Raw genomic sequence first — 19688 nt, 5'->3', positions numbered from 1 at the left:
GAAGAATTTTCTATTTTTGAATTATTTTTTATTTGCACGTTTATCAAGAACGAGGGGCTCGTGTGATGTCTAACTCCGTTTAATATTCCTTTTGCATAGGAAGGTTGATCCAAATGTATCTTGGAATCATTAATTAGAAGAGCACGTAGGTTCATATCCGCTTTCCATGTTATCAAATAAAATATTCAGTACTGTTTTGTAACAAACACCTTTCCGGTCTTTGGAGGTGTCACTTTGATAGTATATCGCTAAATATCTCATGCATTTTTTGTTTGAAGATCTAGATAAGGAGCATAGCAACTCACGTACGGTGGGCTGGGAAGTGTGACTTACAGAGTCCGCAACCGGGCTTTAAAAACCTTGAAATAGGAAAACATGCTGCACTTCGTTACAGGTCATCTTGCATGCAGTTATAGCCGCATTATTACCTACTGCCCTAGAGGTACAGTAGGACTACCACATTCCAACACGCGATGAAGGTATTCTTGCTGTTTCTAACGGTATTGGTGACAACTAGTGCAGGTAAATTCTGTGTAGATTGTCAAGAGAATTTATGACCTAGAATTTTTTTAATGGGACATACGTTTCTAGTCATAGCAGCTAGTCTCGCACGACTTCCCTTGAGTGTTTTCCTTGACAGTAAACTAACAAGACTACCACGAACTAAACGACAAGGACGCATTATTGGTGGCACGAATGCTAAAGAGGGAGAGTTCCCCTGGATGGTTCGTTAATTTCAACCCAAAATTCTTCTTTTTTTTTTTTTCATTACCGTTGTGTTTCTGTAATTCATGTTTTTTTTTAAATTTAGGTTTCCTTGCAAAGAAATGGTTTCTTCGGACGCGCTCATTTTTGCGCAGGTTCAATTGCAAATGAAAGAAATATTATTACTGCTGCACATTGCATAGAAGAGTATGGAAAATATCCTTAAACGCTAAAGTGTAAAAGAAAGTTTTGATTACTTATTATCTTTAGGCTTCATCCTATTGGAGTTTGGGTTGTTGCTGGAGAATACAGGTTAGATCTCAATAGTGGTTACGAGCAAGAATTGAGAGCGGCTGATTTCGTGTTGCACGAGCAATATGACCCAGTTCAGCTGAAAAATGATATTGGAATCATTCGATTAAATGGCAATTTTACTTTCAATTCTTATTTGAAACAAGTTAAGCTGCCCGCAAAAGGCTACTTTACCCATCCAGGGACGGCGGTCACGGTTGCAGGTTGGGGAAGCACAAAGGTCCGCTTTTAAATTTCGAATAATCAATTTGGTCAGCTTTATATTATAGATTTACCTTGATATTAAAATAACAGCAGACTTTATCCTCTTTTTTTCCCCACAGGAAGGAGGTAGTTTATCAAATGTTCTTTTAAAAGCTACTATCCCTGCTGTGTCAGACGAAGACTGTCGCTTAATATACGGAGCAGAACTCATCGATGATTCGATGCTGTGCGCTGGTTATACATCTGGGGGTTACGATTCGTGTCAGGTATATTAACTTATGTAATTTGACTGCGATTCTTATCAAACTTCAGAAAACGTTCGTTCGTTCTCACACATGTAGGGAGATTCCGGTGGTCAACTTATGTTACAAGACCAAAATCTAGTCGGCATTGTGTCTTGGGGTCAAGGCTGTGGCCAACCAGATTATCCCGGTAATTAATAATAGGACGATGTTATAAGTTATCCAGCTGTATTGGCGTAAATAAGTTGGAAGGGTTTTAATGAAACCAAGTAATTGTTTTTCCGTTTTATCTGTCTCAAATAAGGCGTCTATACCGAGGTTTCAGCGTTTATCGATTGGATTTCAATCAAACTATCATCAGCTAACGTCACAAACTCCTTATCTGCATAACTGTTGATGCTCTGCAATAACAAAATGGCAAAGATACTAATATATTTTATCAGTTCGTTTGACATCTGTCATCACAAGCTACTCTGAGTATGATGGACGGAAATACATTGTGATTTTGGTTTTTAAAGTACGCTATTATTGTTTTAACTCCTTTGCTGGCAAATTAAAACACTCGTCTGATGTGTAAATTGAATGATTGGATCATCGCACGCATTTTGGGAAATTAGCATATAAGGAACAACCAACAAACTACCTGTTCTGTATCTAATAGTTAGCGAATTCAATCCTGGTAATGAACGGTACTACTAGATCGAGGATCGTCTGTAAATGTGTAGAGTTTCCGCAAAGATGTCATACGTATAATATTGTTTTTTTAGTATTGTAGCGCTTTCATGTTAAGCAAAGCATGGATGAATTGATCCGATTGGCGAAAAATTGAAGCATATCCGTTGGAGAAGCAATTGGTAGGCTACTTGACGAGCATTAAGATTAGATTTCAGGAGAAAAAGCTAATAATACGACATGCTACATGGTTTATTGACGGTTTTTAATATTTTTCCTAGCTGATGAATCTATTATTCAAGGTTTTATTATTTCATTCAGGCAATTAGATTGCTAAAATAAAATTGCCATCGCAAACTGCAAACATTACAAAGGCTGAACGGAAATTTTAAAATTAATGTCATCACCGCTAGATGTCGATTTAGAAGATCGTCTGCAATTCGTCTATTTTCAAAACACACGATCTCGTAAAGTCGGTGAATTCTCATCATGGCAAGAATTATTCGTATCTTTAAAACTCTACGGAATAATTGGAAGAAAACTACTTTTGGTCTGATCGTTGTTTCGTATGGAGTAAACTATGGCGTAAAAAAATACAGGTATTTGTCACAGGAAAGATATATACTTTGTAGATAACGGATCGTACAGATGAGCTAACCATTCCGTTGCAGAACTAATGAGATGTTAAAACTATATTGTGAGGAAGCGAAAACTTTTGGAGATGCTCCACTTCCGATCGGAGCACCTGTTCGCCAGATCACTGTAGTTTTGAATCCTGCATCAAATGATGGGTATGCTGTAAATGTAAATTTTGAACTGTTTCATTATAGAAGCACCATTTGAAAATACAGTAAAGGAAAGGCAGAGTTTGAGGAGTACTGTGCCCCATTGCTCTACCTATCAGGAATGAAGGTTTGTGTCTTTTAATATTAATATCCCTTTATCGGTAATAGGGTATACCTTTCGCCTTTTAGGTCAGTGTGGTAAAAACAGAATCTGTTGGAGAAGCTAGGGGCTTAATGGATGTGATGGACAATTGTGATGCAGTTGTAGTTGCTGGCGGGGATGGGGCATTGACTGAGGCAGTAACTGGATTGTTAAGGAGGAATGACAGTGGATTTGCTGTTCAAAGGTTTCCAATAGGTATAATTCTATTACATGGACGTTTTCCTCAAATATAGTTTTAGGAAAACTTCAAAATTTTCTTTGTTGCTTTCTAGGTATAATTCCTGTAGGCAAACTAAATAACATTGCAAAATCCATTTTCAAAGAATATAAAGGTATTATTGCCTATCAAATTGTAATTCAATTAGAAACTGCTGTCTCAAATAAACTGTATTTTTTTCCAGATGATAGAATCAAACTAATGGCTGAAGCTACGATGGCAATCGTAAGAGATTATAAGAAACATGTCGATGTCATGAAGGTTGAGGTATTGGACGATGGGGAAAAGACCCCAGGGAAACCAGTTTACGCTCTTGGTGAGCTCAAGTGGGGAGCATTTCGAGACGTAGACGAAAGAATCGGAAAATATTGGCTATGGGGGCCACTTAAACCATATGCTGCCTATTTGTTTGGAGCATTCAGAAATCTCACCTGGGAATGTGAATCACGGTTTCAGTACACTGTGCCCTGTGATGGATGCAGAAACTGTATGACAAACGCATTGCAAGACGCCACTGAACCGAAGTACGGCTCAACAGCACAGAATACTCGTTGGTGGCATGCTTTCATACCGCGAGCTAAACCCGTTAAAGGTAATATTCAGTCTCCCAAACCTATTGAAGAAGGCCCATATTAATGTTTTTTTTTTCTTTGTAGAAACCAAACAGACTAAAGATTATTCCAATATTATTAACCCGGAATGTGGGGTATGGCACCAAAAGGATTTCTCAGCCGTTGAATTCCAAAGTTTAACGGAGAATAATTTGGCTTTCACGCCCCCAAATAAGCCAAAACATTTAGAAGTCAATCTTGGTAACACAGAACTTTTTTCCTAAAGACCGTTTAGTGTCATAAAAATGTCTTTCTATAGGTCCTAAAAATATCAGCAAATTCGATTTCATGAAAGAAGGTTGGCTTAGAGCGAGAACAGGAGTCAGTCACATACATAGCGAAAAAATTCCTGTTCGCCAATTTGAAATGATTCCTAATACAGAAGAGAGATCTGCTGCAGAAAGCGATAAAGGAGAAGAGGAAAAAGCAACAGATGTTGAAAGATGGTATTCGATAGACAATGACAACTATGAGGTGAAACCCATCAGAGTTACCATTTTACCAGACGCTATTAAAGTCTTTAGCGCATCCACCAGCAGATAATTCTGTATTTTATTTTAAAAAAATACAACATTTTTAGGTTTCACAGTTCACTTTTTAATCTTGCCCCAGACAGCGAAGGACCTTTCGATATTTTTTTTTTCACGTTTTTTTTTTGTGGAATCTCGGGTAAATCAACTGGCTTTCTTCTGTTGGTTTCCGCGTATGGATTTAAGTAACCAGGTTCTCTTTCAATGAGGTTTAACTCTTGAGCAACCTGGAATATTTAATTATGTAGGCAGTGATAAGTAATAATGGCTCAATTGTTCAGAAAATGTGGCTTGTCATCTTAAAATTGAGATTAGTTACCAAGTGCAACATTTTCTTTGTATTATTGCTGAGAAAGGCAGTTTCTTGGCATAGACTTAAACTCCATTTGAAAATAGTATTCCACTCATTATCTTTAAGGAATGCTTTTGTGGCATCAGGTAAATAGAGCACAAGATCCCCATAAATGCAGTGTTTTCAATCATGCTTGATAAAGCTGTAAGCATTGAAACACACATTATCTGTTACAATCTGGAGAAGAAACACAAAAAGTAACAGTATACCATCCCGAAGAGATTCTACGAGAGGAAATCCAGATCCTGGAAGGTAACCAGAACTTTCAAGGTTGACTCTACTTTGCATAAGAACCTAAGAACATGATAAAAATGTAAAGCACTATTTATTTTTGTGAAATCATGCTGCCAACCTCCATAATCTTGGTAATGACAAGCTTTAAAAGCTTGTTCTGCTTTTCAACTGATTTGATGGCCAGAATTCGCTGTACAGCATCTTTCTGATCGCTTCTTTTGAGCTGAAATAATCTTTCAACTAGCAGTTTTGAAAATGGACATTAATAAGCAACAAAAGTTGAAATTTAGGTAGGCTTTGACAGGAGAGCACATTCGGGACTTACATAAAGCAACTGCGTTGGTATTGATGTCCTCCTGCTTTCCTGATACATTTTCTATTGATTTTTGCGAAGTTAATGTTTCATCAGTTCTTACGATTGATGCACAAAATAATAAAATGAACCACAATTTTTTCGAATGGCCCGCCATGTTATAATATTTTTTTTCCGATACTCTGTTTTTTTTTTTTTTTTGGTTCGTCGTCTGCACGCTGGTTTCATCATTAGTCTTCAGATGGCGTTTTGGAATGAAGCTGCGAAACACGTGTTGAGTAGTTTCACCAGTGTGAAACGAAGTGGTCGTGCGAAGTAAAACTCTTGGATCGGTTTGCAGCTTAATCAACATCTCTGGACACGTTTCCCGGTAAGTCCTCATTAACATTTGATTACCCAACTGCATCTTTTGAGTTAATTGAGAGGCTCGTAATTTATTGCATCCATCATACCAAATTATACCGTGGGTGTTTGTGTTGTATATGTTAGACTTTCTTCGTGAAACCCAACTCGTGACTATTGCTGATTCAGACACAAAAAGTACAAACAAAACCTGGTTCAATTCTTGCTTTGACATAGAAAGATAATTTTTACCTGTTGCCACAGTAGCTTACATGTCATGGGGGGCAACGACACTGCAACAAGAAAATTAACAAAGTGAAAGCGCCATTTTGGGTGTCGTTCAACAACGTTCGGCAGTCCAACATTTTTTGGCGAATTCACATTAGAAATTTTTTTCGAGTTTTCACATTTGCTTTTTTTTTCTATTGATGACTTACTCCCCCCCCCCCAAAAAAAAAAGAAAACAAAAAAATGAGATCACAGAATCTAGAGAGACAAAGCAAGTATTTTGTCGTAATTAACAAAAGAACACTTATTAGACTGTGCCGCCATTGTTGAACTGTAGACGACGTAGAATCACAACGCCGCTTTACGAAAGTACGTTATATGTAATGCACGATTAATGTTAAGTATATGTTTTGTGTATATAATGTTTTGGGTTTGTGTACGTTAGTCACGACTGTATGTTTGTACAGCACGCAAAGGTCGGTCTTGTCAAAACGTCCAGGGAAAGTCTTTTACGGCCGCCACGTCCCATGACGAAGGACGCCTCGTTTCGTGGCCAAGTTCTTGGCAGCTTGCGTGGTCTGGTAGTCTACCTTTCTTTATGAAGCTGCGATCAACAATATTAGGTTAGGACTGTGAGTCAGGTGAAGCATTTATAAAAGCGTTTTTGTGTTACTCAACGAGATGTGACATTGCACAGACGATCCGTAATGATAAACGTCGACCTTTTTGATGGATGGTCAAAAATATTCAAGGGTGTACGTTGATTCAATTACGATTTTTTATGTGAGAGTTCATGAATGAGCTGGCATACCAATTGTGGGCATATCGCTTGATGGCTATTGCCTTGAAGGTCACAAACTTCAAATGCGCTAAAGACTCCCCTCGAGTGATGGCAAAAAAAAGCGGTCAAACTTGGTTTTTAATATTCTTTGCCCAGCTCTCTAGTTGCTGACCAAAATGTTTGTTTTTCCTCTCTCCCTGACATTGCGTATTAGGGGTTGGGTGTATACGTTCTTTGACTTTATTTTTCACGTGGAAAAAAATACGGAGCAAGGCTGTTTTGCTCCCTGTTTTAAATAATCCATGTTTATTCGTCCACGAACTGTGTGAACCAACTATCCGATGAAGCATTGATTCTGCGAAGTACGTCAATGCGCATTCACCGTCTTTTCGTGCGCGTTTTGCTACCTCGCGTTTGTCACGACAGCGTGATTGCCCGACCGACCCTGCCACTGATAACAGCAGCACTACCACAGCCACCATGCAAATGACAATTGCCGGACAGTTTTTTTCCTTTTGTATTTCCTAAGATGATTTTTATGCATTAAATTTACTAGTATATTTTTTGGGCGAAATTCCATGGATCCCTTTTTCGGCAGGCGGATTAAATTCGCTTGTTTTTTGTTGTTGTTGTGGTGTTGTTGATACAGACAACACTAGAAACACGGTCTTAAAAGTTTGTTCTATTGATTTTTTTTGCCCTTTTTTTCCGTTTTAATATTTTAAAACGAAAATCTGTTCTTAATTTGTTCGTGAGGACGTGAGACTCCACGTTTTCAATAACGTTGCCGCCGTTACAATTCGTATTATTAAGAGAGATTAAAAGAAAAAGATCGATTAGTGTCGAGAGTCAGTCGTCTTTCGTTCAGACACAGCCGTCGCTCACGGTAGGCTAGACGCCCTGGACGCGAATAAATAAGAAGGGAAGGCGCAGATGGAAGAGGAGGAGAAGTGAGGGCCCGTGCGTGTATGCACGTCATCACGTCGATGGGGTAGAAACAAGACTGCGCCTGCGTTAGACTCGCTGCAACAGCAGTGCGTTCCAGATTGCCTCCGTTACAAACTCTCTCTCAGTACTCGTTATACCTCCCAACACCTCCCACCCGTATCTCCTCCTCCTCTTCGTCTATATAGCTGGGTAGTCGGAACCGGACCGGGTTCAGTGTCACCTGAAACCTCCGTCAGAGTAAACTGAAGTGTGTTCTAATAACTTTTTTCCCGCTTATCTTCATTTTTTTTTTAAATTCAAGATATTGTACAAACAATGTTTTAAGTCTTATGTTTTTAGCCATCGACATGGCGAATTACGCTGAACGTCCGGAACGTTAGTGTTTATGCGTCAAAAGTTCTCGTGATGTTTTGCGTGTCGGACGAGTTGACGGTGAACGCGGGGCACTAAATTAGACTTTGAAAAAGTGGACGCGCAAAAAAGCGACGGTATTATTGGCCCATTCCATCACACACCTTCGGACCGCCTTTCACTCCTTTTGTCCCCTTCCCTCGTATGATATATACGTCACCTGTTTGGCTTTGCTTCAAAATCCTTGCCAACACAGCCGATGGGCTTCAGTGTTCTGGCCGTCGCAGAACTATTCACACTGCCGGGCCAACAATATTTCCTTTATTTTGCGTTCGTTAAAACGGGAAGAAGACCCACCCACCCAGTATTGTTGTTCGCCCCCAAAGAATGTTGACAAAGTTGCCGACGAGTTTTATTGGCGCAACAGTTTCAATCACACCGCAACTCGTATTGCCAACATATTGTGGACAAAAATCTGTGGGTGGATACATTTGAGTGAGTGCTATTTAAATTCCGATGCAGATGTTAACAGTGATTGTGAACAAATCATGTGCAGCTGGTTTGTCGTCAGGCCGTCTATCGTCGTGGGCACAATTCCTTTCGATTAGCCAACCATTGTCGTGGCCAGCTCTTGTCATTTGGCCCATTGTGAATAAGATAACTGGCCCGTACTGCATTTGGCGCTACTGTCTATTATTGTGGAAGTTCATTTCCTGATGGGCAGCAAAAAGAGAAGAAGACGAAGAAGAGAATAACGAAGTTAAAAAAAAAAAAAGGAAAAGTTGGGGAAAAAAACGTGTCGAATGCACGCGGCGGGTGAACCCGACCTCGGTCGTATTATTCAATCTTGCTGTTTGTGACATTGACTTGGCTCGGCTGTGTTGCGCCAAACAACTCTCTTTCTCTATCCCCTACATTTCCCAATCGTCGTATTACTTTGTCCTTGTTATTGTTGGGCGTCAGTGTGCAGATCACGTCTGGTCGGCGCCGCATTCGAGCATCTTTTCTTCTATAGATCCATTCAATTACAAACATCAGAAAGGGTAGGCTTTGACTACTGTGCGCATATTGCATACGGCAACGAGATGGGCAGTTTGACAGCAAGCGGCACCGGGCGGAGGGGAAGTTCTCGTCGTGGAAGCCGCTCAAGCGAATACCAACAGCAAAATCATAATAATAAAGACATTAACAGTCAAATCGGTGCGAGCGGGAGTCCTTACGTTTCCGTCGCTGTTCGCGTTTTAGAAAGCGGAAGCGGGCGGATCTTTGGCTTCCGTGAAGCTTGTTCTACGGGTCGGGATATTTTTCATTGGATTTCAGCGACCGTGGAACGACATTGCCCCCCGAGGTGGACACCTTGGATCCTAGCGGTCGGGTCGGTTATTGTTGGATCTCTTCTCACGATATTGTGGGTCCTCATGGACGTCGTTTGGATTTATTCGCAGCTCTGCTCCCTGACCGTCCCTTTCTTCGCCCTCATGTCCGGCTATTTGCTCCTGGCCCTCGGATTCCGCCACTCTTGGACGCCGACGGGCATTTACCTGACGTTTTGCGGCAGCGTCGTCGGCGAAACGGTCGGCTTCTTCTTGTCGACGGCTCTAGAAGTTCAGGTAGTCATTGAAAAAAAAAACTTGTTTCTTTCTCTGTTGTACCACCTTTTTTTTTTCGTTACAAATGCGTCAGGTGCTTCCCCGTGAATAATTTGAGCGTGACACCTAGTGGAATACTTAATAAGAGTCTAGCATGCATAGTGCATTGGAATAATCACTATCCAGCGGGTTAGCTTTAAAAGGTGGGCTCTGTGTGGTGGTGGCGGCCAGCTGGTGGTTGGACGTGTTTGCGATCAATACAAAACTCACACGTAAACTCCCTCTAACCAGTCGTGTACCTTTTGACATCCCCATCCAACATGTTGTCGAGTCGTTGATTTTTCGACCGCGAAACACAGACAAAAAGGGAAAGTTAAACATCAAAACCCGCGCGATGCAAAGCGAAAAACTCGGAAATTTGCGTGGCAGCTGCCACGTTTTGTCAACAACAGAGTCGACTTCAATAAAGATGAGGGAAAGGTGTTATCGTATCTTGTTTCCTCCATGCGGAGAGAATTTCGCATGCAAAAATTGATTATGTTTTTTTCCCCTCTTGAAGTTAAGAAAATATTCAAAAATCCCTTAGGTCATGTCGAATTGGTGACGGTGATTCTGGTTTAGTCACCTGCAGCTGATGGAATGGCGTTTGACATCGTTCCATCACGCTTTGTCTCGCGTGAAATACGTCCAATTGTCAAATAAGAGAATGTGGAATGGACAAGGTTTCAACCAGCTGACACGTCTAGAAATCGTATGTTATTCGAACAGGTTTTCGTTTTTTTTTTTTTTATTGGTCACTAGTTGCCCAATCCGGAAGGAGTTGCTATGTGGAGCAATAACAAAAGCATAATAACTTTACTCTTTTGGCCTATTGTCCGAATCTTTTTTCAAGCTTTTTGAAAGGTTTTCACTCCCCCCCCCCCCCCTTCTTATTTTTTTAATGCTGATCGACCATACGCTTGAACAAAGCCCAAGCTTAGCGATTTCGGGAATCTCGGGAAAAAGAGTTAGGAAAGAAATAAAGTAGTTGCAATTTTCATAAAAATCTTTATGCGTTTTTTTTTTCTTCCGTTTTCGAAGGCTTTTATTATCTTATAATGGGCGAGTGAAGACAGATATGACTATCCACCTATTTTTAGCAAGTTGTTGTTTAGTCCGTCTGTCAAGACAACGAGCGGACCGGCTGTCTATTTTTGTCTGCGGTGAGTCCCGACCGTAAACGGAGGACAAGGTTTTCATGTTTTCACATCCACTCGACTGATTGATTTCACTGGCACAATGAAGATCCCAATCTGACATCGATACGCGCACAAGTAAACAGGACACTCTTTTTCAGTCCTCGCCGTTTTTTGTTTGTCCCAAAGTGTCGTATCCGTGTCATGTCCGGCCGAATATTTTATGACCGGTACTAAGCTTCTCGTACTTTGCAACGATTCTTCAATTATAACTGCTATCCTTCGCTTCTTTTTTTTTTTACTTGGCTGATTTATGACGCCAAATTCAAATGAATCACACGCTCGAGTCAAATTTTTGCCTATTCTTTTGCATCCGCCTGCCTCCTAACGGCATTGAAAAACGCTTTCCAATCGTTAAAATAACGACTGGAAAAACGAGAACATAAACAGAAAAGGATAAGCCGTTTGTCCGCATAATAAGCAGATAAAGCGAATGTCGAGTGGTATTGCTACCTCATTTGTTTGTGAATACGCAGAAAAAGAAAATTCAAACGAGGGTCGAATTAAGGATGCCATTCACGATTTTGAAAAGCGTTGTCAAGAATCTTGGTCGCATTTGCAGACGCGAACTTGGTAGTTGAAACAAAGCGAAGTGGTGTAAGAGTAAATGGCGCCGTGTTTTAAAAGCCACAGATTGCGAATCTGCATGTAGTGTGGGAATGTTTTCTCGTACTGTAGACAAGTGTGACGACACGTATAGGTCGAACAAACGAGCGTGACAAGGCCGACACATAGCCATTTGTTGCATCACTTCTGACCGTTAGCAACTCAGAGCACATTCCTAATCGGACATGCGGTGTGTCCCATCGTAACCGGAATAACGCATTGGGGGGGAAAAAAACACTACAAGATTGATTCATTTTTCATACCTTTTTTTGTTTTCTTTTTCAATTATTTCTTTTCTTTTGCTCCTCCCCCCCCCCCCCCCCGGGCCCCCCCCCCCCCCCCCCCCCCCCCCCCCCCCCCCCCCCCCCCCCGATGTATGGCGGTGAGAGAAATCTCATCAACAAGAGAAAAAAAGAGAGCAAAAGAATTTTTGGACTCGTCATTTTGGAACGGCTATAAAACAGCTGCGAATCGCAATGATAAATTCCTGGGAAAATGTCCAACACAGGTCATAGAGTTATGTATTTTTTTTTTAAGGGCGCTTTTCTCTCCGTTACTACCCGACGCAGTTGGTTTCATAGAAATCTACTAAAACGTAAAAAAGAAGGGCTTATTATGCAATTTCCTTCTTTACGTGCTCGACGACGTAGTATAAACTAGATTGATTGTGTAAAACTGCATTTCATGACGATGTTTCTTTCTCTTTTTCTCCTGAACAGAATGGATGGGACGCCAGAGGAGGAGCAGCAGCTGCAGCTGCTGTCCATATTAACGAAGCTGGACACCATCAGGAGTCGGAAGATGGAGGGCCCGCTGTTGGACTAGGCGGCATGGCCCTGCCGCGCAGGGAAACAACCCAATTTCTACTGCATCCTCTCTACTTGCTGACCTACACGTTGACGTTGGCGGCCACGTCAAGATTGACCGACACTTTGTCTAGTTCGCAATCTACTTTCATCGTCGTCTCGGTCGTTCTACTCCGCAGCGCTGGCTGTGTCACTCTGCCGTCATTGCCGATTATTCTCCGTCCAGCCGTTACTTACCTAGCCGGATTGCTGGGAGTTTTGTTAGCTAAATTCACCGAGACGTCACTGATTCAACCGGACGTCGTGCCCATCTTGATCAACAGTAATAGCCTTGCCAACCCTCAATTACCTCCGCTGTCGGGTGGCAATGGTAGTGGCGCCGGAAGCAGACGCACTTCGGCTGTGGACCACGAATCGCGCGTCATGGCTGCCCGTCGCCGGCGGACATCGAGCGCCGCCCTGACGTCGTCGCAGGCGTCAGCGGCCACTTCGGCCGCCCAGTCGGGCGCCTCTCAAGGCAGCAACACGCCGGCCAACAACAAAGTCAGAAGGACGTCCCTGCCGGCCTTGCTGGCCAACAAAAAAGACTTGGTGTCGGTAAGTTCCTTCATTGTTTTCTTATCGATTGTTTTGGTTGGGTTTTTTTTTTTTTTTTTTTGTGTTCAGCTGTAAATCAACAGGCTGTTCCGATGTCGATATATTGTAAAACGGAGGGAGGAATCCTCACTTTCTAATTGTGAGCCGGCCACTTGTTTCTCTTATTGTTGCCACCGTACCTTGTTTGGCTATTTGTTTGCCCGGCCCAGTGGGCGCCAACTGTGTGCACTCCCTTGTATTCGTATTTGGAACGCAGACGAAACCTTGATGTTCGTCGCACAATGGCGACTTGATATCGACATTATTAATGGTCGCGTCCGCAAACTTGGACGGCAAAAAACTGATAAATTCGTGCGTTCAAAGTCGTCAGCCAAAAGGACTGCAGTCAGTATTGTTTTAAAAATGATCTATTATGTCGCGACAGTTGGTGAAACAACACCTGCTGGACCAAAAAAAAAAAAGTCGGCCGGCCGATAACAAAGCCAACAACTGTCAACAAGCGAGTCAATTTGTCCGGTAGATTGAAAAGAACTTGTTTCGAGGTCGAATAACCCTTTAATGGTTGGCGCATATTGTTTTTTGCCACTGTTTTGAGTTTGCCAAACACGAACGTCTCGTCAGCGAAGGAACAAAAAACCGTTCGAAAGGAGGTCGGCCGGGCCACGAGAAAAACAATTCCAGTTCATTGAGCACCCCATTTAAGGCAGGCCCCTTCTCTCAATCTCGATCAATCTGTTATTTGTGTGGTTCTTTGGTTATTTTGTTCAATTGGACGTCGTGGTGTGTGTCGTGATCGAGAGTCGTAGGGTATCTTTTTATTTATTATCCATCTGTCATGCAAATATGGAGATGCTCGACATGGTCAGGTTTTTTGAAAGGGCGAAAGAAAAAAAGAAGATAGTCACGAATCTTTTTCTATACAAATGAAACTGCAATTTTTAACTTAAACTTCTTTGTTCTTGAAAAAAAAAAAAGAAAATGTTATTTATTGAGAGGGTAATCGCAACTGAGCATCGACACGATTTCAGGCCACTAAATTTACCAAACGGGAGCTGCGTGCTGTTGATTGTCTAGTGCATAATAAAAATTGCGTGGCCCTTTTTTTTTTTTTTATTGAAACGGCTGAAAAGCACGACACATGTCCAATTGTCCAACTTCAGGGCGCACCTGGCGAATACGTAATGAGGGTGGGTCGTGAGTTTTCATTTTGCCAACAACTCGCAATTGTATAGACACTACGCCATGAGGTTTGCATTTGAAACTTTTCTTTTGCCCCGCTAAAATAAAAATGTCTGCGCACAACCGCTAAAGGACTAAAACAACAGAGACTATTTGTTTCTTTCCGTTTATCTGACAGAAAACCAGTAGTGCGGTAACGGGCCGCCTGCAATACAAGGGCAAAGAAGAAATGTTAAAAAAAAAAAAAAAAAAACGTGAAATTTTCACGACAATTCAAGGCCGTTGCCTAAGCTCTATCGATCCGTTTCACGCTTACGCTATTTCAGCAATCCCAATGAGTTTTCGATATGTCAACGTCGTTTTTTGTTGTTGATTTTCAAAGCCGCCTTAGAAAAACCAGTTTTCTTTCAATTTTCAAATGCCGACGTTTTACACGGTTTTTGTTATCGCGCTCGAGTCGAATGTGTGTCACTGGAATGTGGATAAATGGCGTAATCTTATTTATGCGTGGGTGATTTACAGACAGTAGTGGCAACATCCGATGTCGGAAGAGGGTAAAAATACAAATGCGGAATCGATTTTTTGCAATCCAAAAAAAGGACAAGGCGTACATTCTCGATGCACGCGAAAAGTTTTTTTTCAGCTCGGCTACTTGCACGCGACAGTAACGTTCTTCCTTTGTTCTCGTCCATTGCGTTTGTTCTGTCCGTTTCTTCTTTTGCTATTGGGTTTCGGCCATCGATTCGCCGACACCGGCTGTCCAATCTCCTCGGATGGAGGGAAAACAACAAACAAAAGAAAACGAAGAGAAAAGTCTGCGATTCATTCCTTCAATTCGATAAGCGAAGTTTCATTTAAATTAAAGCACACTGGGAATCTTCTATTGTTTTTTCGTACGTGGTTACAAGAACCCCGCAAATTTCTAATTTTCGGTAATCGCGCTAAAAGTAAAAGCAAATTGGATTTTCCAAATCCCGTTCGTGTGTCGTGATACAATGATACGTTAAATTACATCTATTACCGTTTGGTTCGGTTGATTGCTTTTGCTTTTTTTTCTTCTTGGACCCCCCCCCCCCCCTCTCCACTCTTGTTCTTTTCGTTGTGCGTACATCAACATGAAATGGCCCGTCGCCTGGCGATGACGTCATAGCACGAGATGGACCCAGCGCGTGATGGCCGCCAGTGCCGAGAACCCGGAAAAAGAAACTCTCTCTCTATACTATTACTACTTTCCCACTCGTGCAGCCGCGTCCGCCTGTTCCGCTGAGTCCAGCTATAAATCCTTGGCGTCCCAAGCTGCTGCGCCGTTTCACGGGTTTCTCCATTTAGGTTCTTGCCTAGTAAAAAAAAAAAAAAAACTTGTACATGCCTCTTCCTCCTTTTTCTTGTGTAAAAGGTTTTTACGGTGGAATGGGACTGAAAAAAAAAGAAGAGAATATCTATGTTAAACGACACTGTAGAGAAAAAAAATTACCGCTTTTTTTTATTTGTTGCATTTCGGGGACATCAAAGACGCGGAAACTTAACAAACAGTGTCGTTTACAAACCCAATTGAATTTAACCAACATAATAAAACGCATTTTTAGGAGCACGGTAGTTGTCTAGGCGGCTAGCAGATGAAATAAAACGGGATTACAAATGGAGATAGGCAGAAAAAGCAATCTTTTAGCTTTGTCTAAATGGCATTTGCTTCTGTCTTTTACTTTTCCTTTTTTTTTTTTTTGCTCTATACGAGGAAAAAAAGAAGTAAAGATTGGGGACGTACTTGTTAGTGGACTTTGCGATGTTTCGTGTGTGTGTGTGTTTTTTCTTTCACACACCGGGCACTGCTTCGTGACATTTCTTTTGTTTTTCTTGTCTAGCAAAAAAAAGGGGGGCTTGACCTCTGACGTCATTGGCAAGGAAAATCGTTTGGATGGCACTTGTCACGATGCCTAAAAATGCTTTTTTTTTTGTCTGTGTGTCTTCCTGTAATTTACTGATATGGGGAGGGATTGCTACATTTGATTATTAGTGGCTCTATTGTGAACAATTAGTTCCTTAAAACCGTTGATTCAGACGGTTATAACGCAATGGGGTGATTTCGTGGGGCTACAGATTTTTTTAAAATTATTGCGCTCTCTCTCTCTTTGCTTAATAAAATGTTGTTTACAACTCGTTTGGTTTCCGCCAATGAATGTCAAAGGTTAACGCAGATAGCGCACCGCCTTGATCGTGGGTGCACTTTACGGATTACTTCCTGAGCCATAAAGTAAACTGGTGCCCAATCCGCTAGCGAAAAGAAAAAAATGCGTAATAACAGCTCATATCTGATATGGTTTTTTTTTGTTTTTATGTCTCGATAATATGCAAATAGTGGGACATGACTGAAACATTCCGGTTGATAACAAAGTCGCTATGGCGGCTGGCGAAATGTTGATGACATCTTCTAATAAGTCTGATGGAAGGTTTAACTTTGATCTTTATCTTTATGGAACTGATTTTATCTCCTGACCGAAATCCCCTTGCCGTTGTTCGATAAGAGCGTACGATCATTGTGTGCGTCATCATTGAATTCATTGGCCGTCCTGGTCTGTGTGCGCCATCGGCTCTTTGCCGCATCCATTATCGACTCAGATTGAAAGTAATAAGCCTTACATAGAACCCCTAATCCCAATAAATCGAAAATGTCGTGTGAGTGGAAGAAGCTTCAGGCTTAGTGTAAGCCAAATAATATTAATAGCTCCCTCCTTTTTTTTTAAATCTCAACGTCTTCTTTAATTTTGTATTTTTTAAAGCTTGTTCTATTTTTTTAAGTATTATTTATCCAAACTTTTCGTTGTTCAATTTCTGTGGAAATCCTTACTTTAGTGGCGCTGCTAAGGCGACGCTGCACAGAGGCATGAACACATTGTTCAACTTTCAATCGTTAATGTAAAGGAATAATCAGCATCTCGCGTGCCTTGCTCTTAATGACAGCTATTTCTATCATGTTACAAGGCAAAGTTAGGGTTAGCATTATCCAATTTACCTTTCAGATGCGTCATCTTCAACTTGTTTCTTCGTTACAAATTAAAGATTTAAATTCCCTCTTTTCAAAGATGATTACCTTAATTGGAAACGACAAGTGTGTCGCTCATCGTAAAAACAAAAAAGACCATAACATCTTCTTTTGTGTTTCTCTTTTTTTTTTTCTGGCGTTGCAGCAGCTCAGTTGAGTAATGATATCATGAGCGGCAGCCTCTAGCAGTCTTCTTTTGTTTTTCTCTTGTGTACGCATGAACCCGATACCAGCGCGAGTAGCAAGGCAGTCTGTACTATATCAACAAAATCGGGAAGAGGTATAATGATGCCTCCCCCCCCGCTTCCCGGTTTAATAATGATGGTGGCGTTGACAGATCTCGGGTTGACAGATGATGCCTTAACACGCAAAACGAAGGCGTCTTTTGCGTTGGAAATTCCCCAACCATAAAAATAGGAATTCGATTCGTTTTTATTGCTCAAACGGGCAGAGAGGTGAATGTAGACGATTCTAGGGAGGCCGTGCACGACTACGCATCATCCAACAACGAATTATTATGGTCTAAAACTCCCCCTCGATTTTTCTAAAAACACGGCAGAAAATGCTGGGCGTTCATGAGGTTTTGAAAGAGAAGGAATCGAACTTGTTGAATGGCCTTCAAGCGGTTGGGTTTTTCATCTACTTGCTATCAACAGTCACGAATTTATTTGCCTGTTCAGTTTTTTAAATGCGTTAATCAAAATGCGAGTTGGCACCAGCTGCTATACGTTTTTTCATTGCCTTTTTTTTTGGGGGGGGGGGGAGGGGGGTTATGGCTCATCATCTAATATGAGGCAGACACCTATTGTCTTAGAAGTTGGGCCATTTTTATTTGACAGTGGAGCCGTCGTTGTCTTTGTTATAATACGTTCATTATCCAACGCGTTCGTAGGACCGCTTCTTTCGTATCCGTCTTTCCATAGGGTAAGGGAGAGAAACATCAGCAGCCTTTCCTCTATTGTTTAGTTAACGATGTCGAGACTACTGCGCGCGGGTGCAGTGTAGGGAAAACGGTGAAAGATGCGATGGAAATACTTCGCTTTTAATTGTAAGAGATTTACCAGGTTTCATCGCGATCGTGTCTGAATTGTTTGCTGATGAGAATAACAAGACGAGAAAAATATAGAGAGATCCCATTTTAGTGCAAGTCTCGAAGGCTCAGCTACGATCGATATCGAGTGAATCCCCAGCCTCTTTTTCTTTTATATCTTCGATGAAACTTTAGATTTTTTTTTTTCTTCATAGAGCCAAACACTATCGTCGATAGGCAACTTGAAATGAATTATTACGATGCTTTCCTTTGTTCACTTCCTTTATTCCTTTTTGCACATGTAAAAGAAGGCAAGGAGAAAAATTGCTTTTGTCTGTTTCTAGATTCAGCAGCGAGTCGATCGTTTCCCAAATCGAATCACGATCGAACATGAAATTTGTTTTAATCTTCAGGCCTTTGTTTTCTTAATGTTTACCATGGTTTAACACGGCCAGTGAATCAACACTTTGAAGCATTTCTTTCATCGCTATTTCTACAACTCGCAAACAAAACTTGTCTTCCTATTTCTCCATTTCTTTTGGAATTCTCTTGGACGTGTGAAACGTACAGTGCGATTGACACAGTTCCGATCGTTTCGTAAAACAGAAGTAAATGAGCAAAAAAAAAAAATCGCATTTCGCAAATGTAACGTTTAAACTTGATTAACTCGTACACGTGTTGCCACTCTTGTGCACGAAGCTGCTAATGATGACATCGCGGTGCACATTAAAGAACCCTACACATCCATTGCGCACAAAAAAGGGAAATATATCGTCGTACTAGAAACGCACATGATAGACGTCTAATGGAAAGCAGCAATGAGAACAAAGACGAGGAGGCTACTGGAGAGAAACAATGGTGGGCAACTGTAGAGTTACGAGGGTTAGGTAATCAGTTGATAATGTCTCGAGGAAATAAAGTCTCCTAAATGGCCCTCCCCGTTCAAAACTGTTGGCCGAGTAATGCGAGTCAGCGACGGCCGGGGCCCATGCTGCATAATTCAATCCCCCAAATGGGTGGGAGAAAACGGACGTACTCTTTGTGTGCCTGTACTACGCCATCCACTCGGTTGAATTTTTATACTACCCCGACGTACGGTATTATATACACCGCCGTAAATGTACCGGCACGCAACTCTCGTAACCGTGAAACTTTGGGGTCGGTACGGATCGATGTGCGGCGACGAAGCCCGAACTTTTTCTTTTTTGACTGTTTAAGCATCAAAGTTAAACGACGTTTCCCTTCAGTAGGGTGTAATAAGAAAAGTTTGATGGTAGTTTTTTGTGTGAGCAAAAAAAAAAAAAGTATTGAGAAGCTGCGATTGTTGGCTATCCTTTTCGTATTTACATTTTTGTGGATTGGGAAGAAGAAATCTACATACGAGTACAACCAATAACAACTGGATTACACAATTTATTAAATTCAGCCTACAAAGTTGAAAGGAATACCACTTTAGTGAGAAAAAATACAAAATGATTTGTCGCACAGACCAAAAGATATTAAAAAAAAAGAAAGAAAAGAAAGAAATGGACGACACTGACGGCGCTACAGGGAATCCAGCAGTGGGACCACCTGTGTGACACTGCGTGTCGTAGAGTCCTAAAAATATACATATA

General features: G+C 41.3%; 4 protein-coding genes across 6 annotated transcripts; 3 read left to right on the top strand and 1 right to left on the bottom strand.

The window, feature by feature from the left end:
* Nucleotides 1–291: 291 nt before the first annotated feature.
* Nucleotides 292–1983, top strand: LOC130692033 (trypsin-1-like). Of its 3 annotated transcripts, none has more exons than XM_057515095.2 (7): nt 292–522; nt 598–725; nt 812–912; nt 976–1237; nt 1341–1487; nt 1563–1653; nt 1768–1983. In XM_057515095.2, exons 1-7 carry the CDS (start codon nt 474–476, stop codon nt 1851–1853), a joined length of 864 nt encoding a protein of 287 aa, XP_057371078.1. In that variant the 5' UTR covers nt 292–473; the 3' UTR covers nt 1854–1983. The 3 variants fall into 3 exon arrangements, with proteins under 3 accessions (XP_057371078.1, XP_057371077.1, XP_057371079.1); XM_057515094.2 differs by having other exon boundaries at nt 592–725; XM_057515096.2 differs by having other exon boundaries at nt 293–522; nt 601–725.
* A 572-nt stretch (nt 1984–2555) lies between these two features.
* Nucleotides 2556–4499, top strand: LOC130692020 (acylglycerol kinase, mitochondrial-like). Its single transcript, XM_057515079.2, has 8 exons — nt 2556–2734; nt 2807–2926; nt 2987–3047; nt 3110–3278; nt 3356–3415; nt 3485–3892; nt 3957–4112; nt 4171–4499. The coding sequence occupies exons 1-8, from the start codon at nt 2625–2627 to the stop codon at nt 4452–4454; spliced, it is 1368 nt and encodes a 455-aa protein (XP_057371062.1). The 5' UTR covers nt 2556–2624; the 3' UTR covers nt 4455–4499.
* LOC130692031 (coiled-coil domain-containing protein 134-like) lies at nt 4442–5534 on the bottom strand. Its single transcript, XM_057515090.2, is given in 6 exon segments — nt 4442–4668; nt 4761–4903; nt 4906–4935; nt 5003–5087; nt 5146–5267; nt 5353–5534. Coding segments are annotated over 6 exon segments (699 nt in total). The 5' UTR covers nt 5498–5534; the 3' UTR covers nt 4442–4494.
* Nucleotides 5535–7893: 2359 nt separating this feature from the next.
* LOC132088365 (uncharacterized) lies at nt 7894–12898 on the top strand. Its single transcript, XM_059497102.1, has 3 exons — nt 7894–9600; nt 12140–12823; nt 12893–12898. The coding sequence occupies exons 1-3, from the start codon at nt 9076–9078 to the stop codon at nt 12896–12898; spliced, it is 1215 nt and encodes a 404-aa protein (XP_059353085.1). The 5' UTR covers nt 7894–9075.
* The last annotated feature ends 6790 nt before the right edge of the window (nt 12899–19688 follow it).

Source organism: Daphnia carinata, chromosome 1 (genome assembly GCF_022539665.2).
Source record: "Daphnia carinata strain CSIRO-1 chromosome 1, CSIRO_AGI_Dcar_HiC_V3, whole genome shotgun sequence".
NCBI classification, from domain to species: Eukaryota; Metazoa; Arthropoda; class Branchiopoda; order Diplostraca; family Daphniidae; genus Daphnia; species Daphnia carinata.
This window is presented reverse-complemented; position numbering and strand designations above follow the sequence as displayed.

Excerpts from the sequence above, each read along its gene's own strand:
- LOC130692020 (XM_057515079.2), top strand. The coding sequence starts at position 2,625 with ATGGCAAGAATTATTCGTATCTTTAAAACTCTACGGAATAATTGGAAG. Across the intron at positions 2,927-2,986 it reads AATCCTGCATCAAATGATGG|TAAAGGAAAGGCAGAGTTTG; the intron begins GTATGCTGTAAA and ends TTGAAAATACAG. Across the intron at positions 3,416-3,484 it reads CATTTTCAAAGAATATAAAG|ATGATAGAATCAAACTAATG; the intron begins GTATTATTGCCT and ends ATTTTTTTCCAG.
- LOC130692033 (XM_057515094.2), top strand. The coding sequence starts at position 474 with ATGAAGGTATTCTTGCTGTTTCTAACGGTATTGGTGACAACTAGTGCA. Across the intron at positions 726-811 it reads AGGGAGAGTTCCCCTGGATG|GTTTCCTTGCAAAGAAATGG; the intron begins GTTCGTTAATTT and ends TTTTAAATTTAG. Across the intron at positions 1,654-1,767 it reads TGGCCAACCAGATTATCCCG|GCGTCTATACCGAGGTTTCA; the intron begins GTAATTAATAAT and ends GTCTCAAATAAG.
- LOC132088365 (XM_059497102.1), top strand. The coding sequence starts at position 9,076 with ATGGGCAGTTTGACAGCAAGCGGCACCGGGCGGAGGGGAAGTTCTCGT. Across the intron at positions 9,601-12,139 it reads CGACGGCTCTAGAAGTTCAG|AATGGATGGGACGCCAGAGG; the intron begins GTAGTCATTGAA and ends TCTCCTGAACAG.